Below are 12,482 nucleotides of genomic sequence, written 5' to 3' on the forward strand. Positions count from 1 at the left end.
TGGGCCTGCCTTCGTCTCCCAGGTAAGTCAGCTGGTGGCCAAAAACACTGGGGATAAATTGGAAATTACATTGTGCTTACAGGCCCCAAAGTTCAGGACAGGTAGAGCGGATGAATAGAACAATTAAAGAGACCTTAACTAAATTAGCTATAGAGACTGGCACTAGAGACTGGGTCCAACTCCTCCCCATGGTTCTGTTCTGGGTCTGGAACACCCCTTTGGACCATGGACTAACCCCATATAGAATACTGTATGGAGGACCCCCTCCTGCCGCAAATCTGCTTAACCCTGCATTTGATCCCTTTATTAACATGCCTAACTTGCAGGCACGACTGAAGGCACTTCAGATTGTACAGAACCAAATTTGGAAGCCCTTGGCTGCGGCCTACCGGACTGGGAACACATCGGTGCCCCACCCTCTTCAGATCGGGGACTCTGTCTATGTTCGGAGACACCAGTCTAAGACTCTCGAGCCCCACTGGAAGGGCCCCTACACTGTACTGCTGACTACGCCGACGGCCCTGAAGGTAGATGGAGTCGCCGCCTGGATCCACGTGTCCCATGTCAAGTGAGCACCACCAGAGGCTGACGGAGCACCGAGTGAGCCAACCAAATGGAAACTACAGCGCACCCAAAATCCGCTCAAGCTAAGACTCTCAAAAACCACATAATATTTTTAACTTTATTTGTCCTAATCATTGCAATTGTCCTTGCTAACCCCCATGCCCCAAAGAAGCTGACATGGCAGGTAGTGTCGGCCACGAGTGATGTTGCATGTTCTGTAAGTAATCTCGCACCCAAATGGACATGGTGGCTGCACCTTACCCCAGATCTATGTCAACTGGCGGCTGGTTTAGACACTTGGGACATCCCGACAGTAGACCCCAGGGAAAGTCCCCCGATCTGTAGGTTCAACATCAGGATGTCCGGGGGAATAGGCGGGTGGGGGTATGAATGCAGCCACCCCCTACTACGCCATAAGCTTAAAACCCTTGACTTGTACGCGTGCCCCCGAAATGGCCGCAATCGGGAAACCATGTATCGCTGTGGCGGGGCGGACTACTATTACTGTGCAAGTTGGGGATGTGAAACATCGGGAACTACCTACTGGAAACCTTCATCCAACTGGGACCTCATTTCGGTTGGCAGATGGGCGCAGGACATTCCCTGTTCCTGTTCAAACTTCACCTGTAACCTCTTAAACATAACCTTTACCGAAAAGGGAAAACAAAACCGAAATTGGATTTACGGCAGACAATGGGGTGTTCGGCTTTATTCCTTGGGCCATGACACGGGTCTTCTATTAACTATTTGGTTAAAAATAGAAACCCCAGCATCGGTATCCGTGGGCCCAAACACCGCCCCATGGTCCCAGCCAAAGGCCGCTGGAGTTAAATCCTGGCCTCAAATCACCCCAATCCAGGTGGCCCCAACTGAGCCTTCAGAAAAAACCTGAGTAACCTCCCCACCCTCTAAACCGCCCCTGCCTCTAGAGACCAGTCAAAGGCTACTAAAATTAATCAAAGGGGCCTACTCTGTCCTTAACCACACCAATCCCGACCTTACTTCTTCCTGTTGGCTGTGGCAGTAGTTGACTCATATAATGCTACCAATAGCAGCTGGTGTCCATGGGACAAAGCATGGCCCTGACTTACACTAACCCAGGTGTCAGGAAAGGGCATATGTTTAGGAAGCCCTCCCCCATCCCACTCGCAACTATGTAACATTACCATCTCAAGTGCAAGTGTAAAAAATGCCACATATGTTAGCCCAGGAAATGGAAATTGGTGGGCCTGTAACACAGGACTTACCCCTTGTGCATCTCCCCTTGTCCTTAACACCACCCAAGACTTTTGTATAATGGTAAGACTTATGCCCAAGATTATCTACAACCCCACTAGGACCTTGGAAGACTCCTATGCTAGACGCCCTACCCGCTTCCGCAGGGAACCGGTCTCTATAACTCTGGCAGTCCTGGTAGGACTAGGGGTTGCCGCTGGAATCGGAACTGGAACAACAGCCTTAATTCAAGGCCCTAGGTATTATAATGACTTAAAAATCGCCATCAATGAGGACATACAGGCCCTGGAACAATCTATAACTAGGCTGAAGGACTCCCTCACTTCCCTGTCCGAGGTAGTCTTACAAAATAGGAGAGGGCTTGACTTACTCCTTCTTGAAAAAGGGGGCCTTTGAGCAGCCCTAGGTGAAGAGTGCTGTTTTTATGTCGACCACTCGGGAGTCATAGAAGACTCCATGGCAAAACTAAGGGCTAGGTTGGACAAAAGACGTAAAGATTGAGAGGCCCAACAAGGCTGGTTTGAGGGTTGGTTCAACAAGTCCCCCTGGTTAACCACTCTCATTTCCACAGTCATGGGCCCCCTCATTATCCTCCTCCTAATTTTAACTTTTGTCCATGCATCCTCAATCGATTGCTGCAGTTCATCCAGGACCACTGTCCATCACGCAGGCCCTTGTACTCACCCAACAATACCAGGCTCTCAGGAATGGCACTGACCTTTAGATTTTAGGATTAAAATCTCTCCAAAAAGAAAAGGGGGGAATGAAGAACCTTAAAAATCAAACCAAGATGGAGTGACCTAAGCCAATACCATTAAAAACAAGAAGTCACCTTTGCCCCAAATAAAAATTAAAGTTTAAAATTACAGCCCTAAACTTTTTCCCCCAAAGCTAAAATTAGGTGCAGCTATAAAATAAGGGACTCTATGCTTAGCTAGCTGTGACACTTGTGCCTGGCTGTGCTAAGACCTAACCCAGTTTGTATACCTCCTAATACTCAAATAATGGTGTGGAAAGTGGGACGCCACTCTCCCACAAGGGGAACAAAGGGAGCGAGAAGTCGTCCCCCCTCAGGGTGAACAAGATGGCGCTGGCAGGGAAAGGAACTACTACAGAAGTAAACAACAAAATGGCGACGAGGTGCATGCCTCCTGTGTGATCTCATAGCTGATTGGATAGAAGATGCATGCCCTTCACATGATCAGCTTGCGGATTGGACTGCTGTGTGCATGGACTCTATAGTGCTTTTGATTGGTTGCTGTGGGTATATAAACCGTGTGGCTTGTACTGGGGGGGCTCTCCAGACTCCCGAGTTCAGGAGGCTCATCTGTGTAGACGCTGAATAAATCCTCTTGCTTTTGCATCAGCTGGTCTGGAGTCTGAGTCTCTGGGGTGTGCCTCTCGACGTGTTAGCATCCTCACTCTGAGGGTCTAACAAATCCAGCTCCTGACTAAGACTTTGGGGGAAGGGTGAGGAGAGGAGAGGATAAAAACTCCAGTAGCAAAAAGGTCTGGCAGGCATAGGCTGGCAGTGGTTTTAAGCAGGAATGGAACGGGACCAACTTCAGGCTGTGGACCAGTGGGCCTTGAGGCAGTGCACAGCAATGCAAGGTTCTCACCGGCAGCTCGGGGGATCGCAGGGTCTTGCCTGCCGCAGCCATGCCCACACCCCATACCTGGGAGCCTGAGCTTGAAGAGCCTACGGCACCTGAGATGCAGGGGCGTGAACCGGAAATGCTTGCCTTCACATCCCGAATAGGAAGGTCTGCTTCCGGGTCAACTGGGCACGGAGTTCCTGAGAAGCAGGTCCAGGAGAAAAGTCAGGGCCAGTGTGGGCGAAGCTTGGGCCCCTCTCTGCCCAATCCACAGGGCCTATAGCGGGGAAGGGAAATGGGGTCCCTGGAGGGCATCCAGCTTTGCGAGAGCCTCTGCCCGGCAGAACCCCAGTGTCTACCTTCGTGTCCTCGCGAGCCCCATGGGCTGCTCCCACTCACGAATTTTCACTTACCTTGAGTTAAAAGCTTGGCGTTGTCGGGCCGCTTTGGTTGACGGCAGAGCTACTGCTTGCTTGCAGACAGTTCAAGCGGGCGGCCCTCGTGCTCTGCCTGCTCCTGTCGGCTCGGGACCCCGGGAGGGGTCCTGTGGGAGCTGGGTGCATTAGGACTCTGAATCCGTCCTTCGTTTCTCACGGTGGAAGCCAGAATGTGACACGTCAGACCCTGCCTGTGCCTGCTGCGCGGTTGCACCCTGACACCCACTCACCCGGTTTGCGCCCCCACCCTGAAGGCAGAGATGCCACGTGGACTCGGCTCCTAGGACCTCCCTGCACCAGGACCTGGGTCCTGCGGGCTGAGGCATTGCGGGTTTGTGTCCGGTTTATTTCTGGTTCCACTGAGAGTGTTGCAATAGCAACATTGAATGCTTCAAAATCATTGATAAAGTATTTCAATATTCTCACCATAATGAAATGATAAATGCTGGAAGTGATTGTATGCTAATTATCCTGACTTCAGCACTACATGCTGTGTGCATCTATTGAAACATCTCGTTGTACTGTATAAATATGTAGTTGTTAGGTATAAAGTAAAAAAAAAAAACACCAAAATTATTGTGTCTTGAGTACATACATTCCTTTCCTTTTCCACTTAATTTATTCTACTTCATATCAAAATGATTTGTAAATGTAAGTATATTTGAGACAAATGTGGTTGATATTCCATAATTTAGTTAGCTTCTAAATATTTAGCAATTTCTCCTTTGTCTTTATGTTTATTCTCATGTACCTGAAATTGTTCTTGAAATATATGAGGTTCTTTTTTTCTTAAAGATTTATTTATTTTACTTGAAAGTCAGAGTTACACAGAGAGAGGAGAGGCAGGGAGAGAGAGAGAGAGAGAGAGAGAGAGAGGTCCTCCATCCAATGATTCACTACACAATTGGCTGCAATGGCCAGAGCTGTGCCGAACTGAAGCCAGGAGCAAGGAGCTTCCTCTGTGTCTCCCATGTGGATGCAGGGGCCCAAGGACTTGAACCATCTTCTACTGCTTTCCCAGGCCACAGCAGAGAGCTGTACAGGAAGTGGAGCAACCGGGTCTTGAACTGGTGCCCATATGGGATGCTGGTGGTTCAGGCCAGGGCGTTAACCCACCGCACCACAGCGCCAGCCCCCTTAGGTTCTATCCTGTGTTTTTGCTTCCTATTTCTGAATATCTTATTGCAAGTATAGAATGTGGAATCTGTAAAAAGTATCTTCCTTAGGAGATAGATCAATTTACTTTCATATAATGAAAAATTATTTTCTGGTATTTCCAGGGATATTTCATTGGATTTTCTGTTCACATGGATATTAGACCCGAACATGTGCCCAGAGTGGATGGCAGCATGGCAGGCTGTAGCTTAACCTGTTGCACCATGAAGCTGGACAAGAAAAGGGTTTTTAGTCTAACTTCTTAATCTTGAAGACTTACACCTCTTCTTTTGCTTTCCATAAGATCTTCCCAGACACTCAACGGCCTGAAATCTATATTCCTTTACCTCTGCCCAGTAGTGTAGTTGTTTGCTGGGCGTGTAGCGCACAGTGAGTCTGACCACCGGGAGGGAGACACAGGCTGGCAGGAGATGTCCGCAGACTTTTGGAGGGGCTTAAATGTTTTAGGTTATGTAGGTGGGTGGGAGTGTCCCTGCATCCCATTGCAGCCTCAGTCTTTCCATGTCAACTAAGGGACCCCAAGTATTCTGAGACTCAGAAGGTTTCATGCTATTCTAGCACCTCAGTTGCACTGATTGTGAATTGCTGGCTTTAAACTGACTCAGACAAAGCTATAACATGCACAGCAGTGTCTGTCCTCACAGTATCCTTTTCTGGAGGCTGGGGTCAGTCTCTGTGCCCCAGAATCTCCATGGACAAAGTGTGGTGTATCTGGAGGATTAAGGGATCCCACTAGGTATCATGGAGATGACCACACAATGTTGTTGAAAATTGAAGACAGTGGTTAATTTCTAGAAGCTCATCCTGGGTCAAACCAACCTTTCAGGGCTTTTGGCAACCTGAGGCAATGACACGGTGGTAAGAGAGAGGCCATGAGGATCCCCTGCTCTACTAAGAAAAAACTGGCACAAAGACCTCAGTGAGATGTGATGGTCAGGAAAACACGAGATGTTGTTCTTCATTTGTAGCCAAACAAGAAGGAGGCCATTATTCCCCATATTTTCTCAGCTTCAGCATAAATTCCAACATTAAGCAGTGGGTTCTGTGCCTCTAATCTCAACAAGTGCTTAATGACATGCTTAAAGCTCACATCTAAATCCAACATAATGGCCACACAAAAAATATGATCTCATCATTTATGAAGTATATTGAATATAAATTTTATTCAAATGTAAGATTCAGTTTAATACTTAGGATAGTTAATAAGTACAAACACTTTGCACTTGCAAATATACATACTAAATTGTGCACTATCACCCAACCACATACATGTAAAATACTCTTGTAATAAAATTAACTGAACATCAACAGAGGACTATTCCATGGTTGTTCTTTTTCTTGGGAGGTCTAATCCTCCATCCTGGACAAGGGAGGTTGCTAGGATTTATGGTAACCTGACCAGTGATGTGCTCAGATGCCTGGGGAAGCAGGGCCCTTTCCTGGTCAGGATGGGTGGTGCTTTCTCATCCCCCCGTAGATCTTGACTGGTGAATTCAGATCACATTGCATGGCAGGGTGGGCTCCACTTTCTGGAGGTTGAATGCACTCTTTGGTTGGTTCTGGTCTTGGAGGGATTTCTGCTGATCTAAGGTGATTTCCTGAGTTTTTTTCTCCAAGTGCTCCACTGACTATACAGCTTTAATATTGGAAAACATTTCAAGCTCTCCTTGTGTGATGGTTCCATACCTGGAGACACATTCCCATTTTTTCCTCCAAATTCACTCTTCTGGACATAAAATAGGACATAGGCTTTTTGATTCAGGACAGAAGTGATGTCACAGGCTCTTACCTTAGCATCATCCATTTTATACCAGTGACCATTGCCAGCTTTGACATAGCAGAAGTAGTGTCCTGATTGACACCTCAAGCCAACGTGGACGAGAACCGCATAGAGAACATAGTCCAGTGGCCTCCCGTTCTGCTGAGACATGTAAGGTCTCATGTCCAGGCACTCGGGATAGTGCACTTTTCCAACAAGTTTCTTACCCGTGAAATCAGAAAACCGTTTCAATACAAAGAGAAGCACCTTGCCAGCCGATTGCAAGGTGAGTGTCTTGGAAGCAGCTGTCTTCTGTAGGCAGGTAGCACAGTGATAGGCGTTTTCTCCAGCCAGCTCTTCAGGTTGCACCAAGTGCTGCAAAGCTTGCTCCACACTGTCGGCTGTCTTGATATCCAACGCGATCTCCAGGTAAGGGTCCAAGGTTTCTGAAATGCCTTGGCACTGGAGACATTGGATTTGAGACCTCCAGTGTCCTCCCACTATCTGCTGGGATGGAGATTGGTCCTCTTGGGGACCCACCTCGTCCATGAGCCCAGGCAGACCTGCTGCCTTCAGGACATCCAGAGCAAACATCAGAAATTCGTGGGCGTCTTCCTGCCTGTTTGTGTGAAAGCCAGCAGCCAGCACTTGACAGGGCTGGATCACGTCGCCAGGACTGTGGAGGGCCCAGAGAAAGTGCGTTTCCACGGCACACAGAATGCAGCGATCCGAACGACGACAGCTTTGAGAATGCACCTGGGACAGCATATAGTTGGCGAGGGGTGGGGTATACGTGAGACACTGCAGGGCTGCATTCAGGTAGCAGGTGTTGCCCGTATTCTGCAGACCGGCCCCAATGCCATAAGGTCTCTTCCAGCTGCAGCTCAGAGAAGCTCCTCCACTGGGAGCCAGATGGGTCGCCCCCGAAGCCAAATCACTTTGCAGCGGGAGCTCTTTCTGAGGTGAGGGTGGTGATTTCCCTGGGAGACAAACACCACCATGAGTATCATCCCCCTCTGAGCTAGAATGGGAAAGTTGGCGTGTTGGCAAGTCATTAAAGTGGAACTCACCTTCCTTGAGAGGTGAAGCAGCCATCATGTCTCCAGGAGCCACTGTCACATGGCTTCTCTCCTTGGATGGTCTATGAGACTGTCCTCAAATGATCGTCTGTTTTTCTCACCCATCCTTTATATTCCACACTACCCATGACACCCTTGACCAGGTACAAGATCCACCAATCAACTACAAGCCATTAATTAGATTAAGGGTTTTAGGGTGTGGTCTTACTGCCTGATATCCTGTATGACTGCACTGCTTTTTTCAACACCTGGAGGAGATGCAATTTTCAGGTTAAGGCTTACATCTGCCTATTTTGGAACTTAGTTGCCTTGATGTGATTATATGTGCCTCTGATTTCTCAAAGGTAAACAAGGAAGAATGATGGAAGGAATGAAAGCTGAAAACAGGTTTGTGAGTGTCCTTCTGTGTGTAAGTACAATGCTTGCAGGCATGAATATTTCCAAAGGATTGACATATCTTAGATGCTATCAGTGGTAATTGTTAAAATGTTCTTGACAGCAGGCTGACTTTATTTCAAAATGTTTTATTTATTTATTTGTGCATTAGTTACAGACAGAGATAGGGAAAGAGTGAGAGAAAGATCTTCCATTTCCTGGTTCACTCCTCAGATGACTGCAACCAAAGGAGCTGAGATAATCTAAAGCCATGATCCAGGGAATGTTTCCAGGTCAGATTCTTTTTACAATTGTTTTGTAACAAATGCTTAAGGAAAATAAATTGCAGGATCAGTGACATGCAGGGATCAGGCAATAATTTTCTGGGAAGTATTCTCTATTTTTGTACAGAAAGGGATAAAATATCTTTCCAAATAATAATTATTACCTGGAATTCTAAATTCTTAGGGGCATAATCTCCATTATCCTTCTTTCTATCAGGTAGTGAATGAGTGAATGAATGAGTTATGGAAATTGACTAGTTTTTTATTTCTTTAAGGTGAACAAATTTCATATATACATATTTAGGAACATAGTGATACTTGTCATCTCAGCATCCTTCCTGCCTACACCACCAAACTCACTCCTCCTTCCATTATTTTTCTATCTTTTATTTTTACAATCATCTGTTTTCATGTTATTTTATTCAACAAATAGAAGAAAAAACACGGAGTATCATTTGTCATGGTCATTTAACATTGAAATATTAAGTGTGTTCAAAAATATCTTAGAAAACTTTATTGTTTGATAATCTGATTGTGTGATTACCAAAACATTGGAGAAAGAAGGTTCATAAGGGAATTCTTTTTGTGTATAATTTCAAAATTTATCTTTTATTGATTCAGGAAATAAAAAACCAACATCTGATAAAACTGAACTCAGGAGCTTCCAAGTGTGAGGTGGATGGCAGGTCCTTATCCACAACTTCAGACTCACAGAATCCTTAAAGCTCAGAACATGAGAAGAGAACATAGAAAACCAGCTGGACTCAGGGTTCACATACCAGAGGAGGAGAATCCCAGGGCAAATAGAGGTTAGGATCGGGTGGGAATCAGGGATCCTCCTTACAGCTTAGAGACGATATGGATGTGGAAAATTCTGCCTCTGTAACTTAAAGGATCAATTCCATCTTGTGTTATCTAGACCTGAGACATTATCAGTAGATATCTGCTCTATTCAGAGTCTGTGGGGCAGACCCTTATAGTCCATTAAATGCCATGTCTAACCATGCCCTTTTGTGGGAAAACTGACTCATCTCCTCCTGTAGAATTTCTTGTCTTATAATCTAATATGCCTCCCCAACACAGACTTTGGGCATTATCGTATATCTGAAATATCATGTAATTAATGAGACACATGTTAAGATTTGTACTCTAAGCTAGCATTAAACTAAGAATTGAAAATTTGTTATTATAGTGATCTTTGAACCATTATATCTGTGAATTTTGCTTATCCAACTAACAAATATCTTTACTAATTGCAGGTGAAGTGCAAAAACTGTGTGGCCTTTGGTCACAGGCAAACAGCAGGAGGTGCCCCATCAAGTGCAGGGATGTGACCCTGACTCTACAGCCCTTGGACTCAAATGAGAACCTGATGCCATGGAGATGGCAGGATCCCAAGAACCCAGGGCCATTTAGGGAGACAAAGCTACAGAAGGAAGAGAATCAAAGGTAAGTCATGTGAAAGTCATTGAAAGTCATTCTGGGCACTGAAACGTAGAGAGGAAATGAATCCCCACCTCTAAATAGTGACTGAGAGCCTACAGAGAAATGGAAAGAGCCCCACTTCCTCCAGGTCTCCAGACCATGGAGCTCTGCCTATTTCTGACAAAGCACTAAGTTGTAGGAGCAGGGTACATCTTGGAATTTGATCATGACAGGCAGAGAAGCAGTGAAACTTACTAGAAAGTAGGCAGTGAACAATTGGCAGGGCAATCTGCATTTATGGGAAAGCCTTGACTGGAAGAGAAGTTCAGAATCAGTGTAGCCCATGGTGCTGTTCAATGTGATTGGAGGTGGTGGTGGACAGGAAATGAACACAAGTAAACTTGCTGTTTTTTTCTGCAGGCATGATGAACTGCAAAGCAAGGCTGTCTTCCAGAAACTTCCTAGGAACCTCCAAGGGAGGCAGCAGCACAGCTGGAAAGATGTGACCAAGTCCTGTGAAGATCTGAGTGTGAGTTTCCTGGCTGCCCATGCTCTGCTTCTCTATGATAGCCTTGGTTTTCTTGACTCTCATGGCCCCTTCTGTGTGAGGAATGAATTAGAATTTGATTGAGCCTAGGTGACTGTCATTTCCAAACTTTGCAGATACCATTTTAACTTCATTAATTTTCAAATACTTACTTTTTCTATATTAACTTGATATTAATTCAAAGAGAAAAACATTTTTTAAAAATCTAAAATTGATTGCATGCTTGTAAACAATATGGTTGAAGGGGAAAGCATATATTTGGAATCAGACCACTCCAAAACATAGATTCATACATGCATGTGAACATATCTTTGTCGCTCCCCCTCTTCGTGGAGGAACGACACAGGACCCTGCGCTGTTCTTTCGTCTGCTCGGCCCTCCCCGGGTTTGCTGCTGGTTCTTCCCGGGTTGGCTACTGTCCCTTCCACCTCCGTGGAAGGGCAGTTCCCCCTGGCCACATTCCCCACTTCCGCAGGGGAGCGGCACACCGCCGGCCGGCTCTTCTCGGGGGCTGCACAGGTGTTCCTTCAGCTAGATGTTCCCCTTAGATGTTCCTGGTGCATGCCGTCTCTCTCCTCCTTTATAGTCCTCCTCCGCCAATCCCAACTCGGCTGCCCACACGCCGAGTACGCTGCTCTCCAATCAGGAGCAAGTCCTACAGTTTATTGGTTGAACTGGAGGCAGCTGTGCGGAAGCTGTTTACTTCTCTCCCAGCGCCATATTGTGGGAGAGCAGATGCATAGAATAAGTCTTAATTCCAGTAACTTAGTCCAGTCCGGATTGCTCCCCACAGATCCCCCTTTCTTTTTATTTTTGGCGTTGATACGCGCCTGTCTTCGGTGCCCCGTGGCACACACTCTGCTCTGCTTGCTAGAGTTGCCACAGGTTCTTACAAGTCCTATCAATCAGGCAAACCAAATCCGGGTCCTCTCTTCGCCATGTTGTGAGGAGGTTTTTAGGCGCTGATGCGTGCCTGTGTTCGGTGACCTGCGGCTCATACTCTGGTCGAGCCGCCTGCTGGCGCTTACCGCCTTAATCAGGCAGACCGAATCCAAGCCTTCTCATTGCCGTATTGTGGGGGAGACTTATTAGTGTTGGTTCGTGCCTGTCTTCGGTGACCTGCGGCGCATAAGCTGCCTGCAGGTGCTCATCGCCTCACTTAAGACCGAATCCAAGCTTTCTCGTTGCCATGTTGAGGGGAGGCCTTTCTATTTCTCTATTTCTCTATCTCCAGGCATTCCTATTTCTCGCATTTTACTTCTATCTTCCAGCATTCCTATTTCTCTCACTTTACTTCTAAATTTCTATTTCTCTTATCCCTGCAGCTTCCCGGCGCCTCGCCCTGCCGGCAGGCTCCGCCCCGAGGCTATTTCTCGGCGGCTTTCCGGCTGAGCCGCTTCAGCCCGCGTCTCTCTCATCTGCGCTGCTCTGCTTTGCGCGCACACTCCGCGGTCTCGCACTTAACCCTTTCGCGTCTGAACCATGGCCTCGCGCCAGCCCCGCGTTCCCTATGTACTTGAGCCCCGCACGCTCTGTCTGCGCGCGGCAGCCTCCACGAGTCACACAGCGTAGCTTACGTGTCCGCCACTAGCATTCAATCTAAGTTCCCCGGGCTAGCCTGGCGAATTCAACCCAGCTTACGTCTCCGCCCCACGGTTTGGCTTCCCGTCCTTTGCTCCCTGGGCTAATCAGACGGATCCCAACCAGGCTTATGTTTCAGCTTCTGGTTTCAACTTTTCACCCCCTATTCCCGGGCTAACTTGAGAATCCCAAAGTGGCTTTCGTTTCAGCCTCGGCCTGCCCCCCGCGGCTTCAATTTCCCTAACACTTTTCTCTACCGGGTATGTTTCCCCAAACTTTCCTCCAACGATATTCCTCCCTCATTTCTCCTGGCCTCTCCCCACAGTCCGCGTCCGAGTCTGTTTGTTCTAGCTTTCACTTTCGCTTTCGACCTTAGAGATTTCTCCCAGCTTCCCCCCGTAGTCCGTATCTGAGTCTATGCCTA

At 47.1% G+C, this 12,482-nt stretch overlaps 1 protein-coding gene across 1 annotated transcript; it reads right to left on the reverse strand.

Moving 5' to 3' along the window:
• Nucleotides 1-1,104: 1,104 nt before the first annotated feature.
• Nucleotides 1,105-7,862, reverse strand: LOC100344523 (ubiquitin carboxyl-terminal hydrolase 17-like protein 6). The gene is made up of 4 exons (XM_070047121.2): nucleotides 7,838-7,862; nucleotides 6,695-7,747; nucleotides 3,420-3,595; nucleotides 1,105-1,209 (listed from the first exon to the last, which is right to left on the reverse strand). Exons 1-4 carry the CDS (start codon nucleotides 7,860-7,862, stop codon nucleotides 1,105-1,107), a joined length of 1,359 nt encoding a protein of 452 aa, XP_069903222.1.
• Between the last annotated feature and the right edge of the window lie 4,620 nt (nucleotides 7,863-12,482).

This window comes from Oryctolagus cuniculus, chromosome 8, assembly GCF_051225735.1.
Source record: "Oryctolagus cuniculus isolate XC-2025 breed Fujian yellow rabbit chromosome 8, ASM5122573v1, whole genome shotgun sequence".
In the NCBI taxonomy this organism is placed as follows: domain Eukaryota; kingdom Metazoa; phylum Chordata; class Mammalia; order Lagomorpha; family Leporidae; genus Oryctolagus; species Oryctolagus cuniculus.

Excerpts from the sequence above, each read along its gene's own strand:
- LOC100344523 (XM_070047121.2), bottom strand. The coding sequence starts at position 7,862 with ATGGCTGCTTCACCTCTCAAGGAAG. Across the intron at positions 3,596-6,694 it reads AAATGGGAATGTGTCTCCAG|GAACTCCGTGCCCAGTTGAC; the intron begins GTATGGAACCAT and ends CCTGCTTCTCAG. Across the intron at positions 1,210-3,419 it reads TGCGATCCCCCGAGCTGCCG|GTTATGTTTAAGAGGTTACA; the intron begins GTGAGAACCTTG and ends TTTTCGGTAAAG.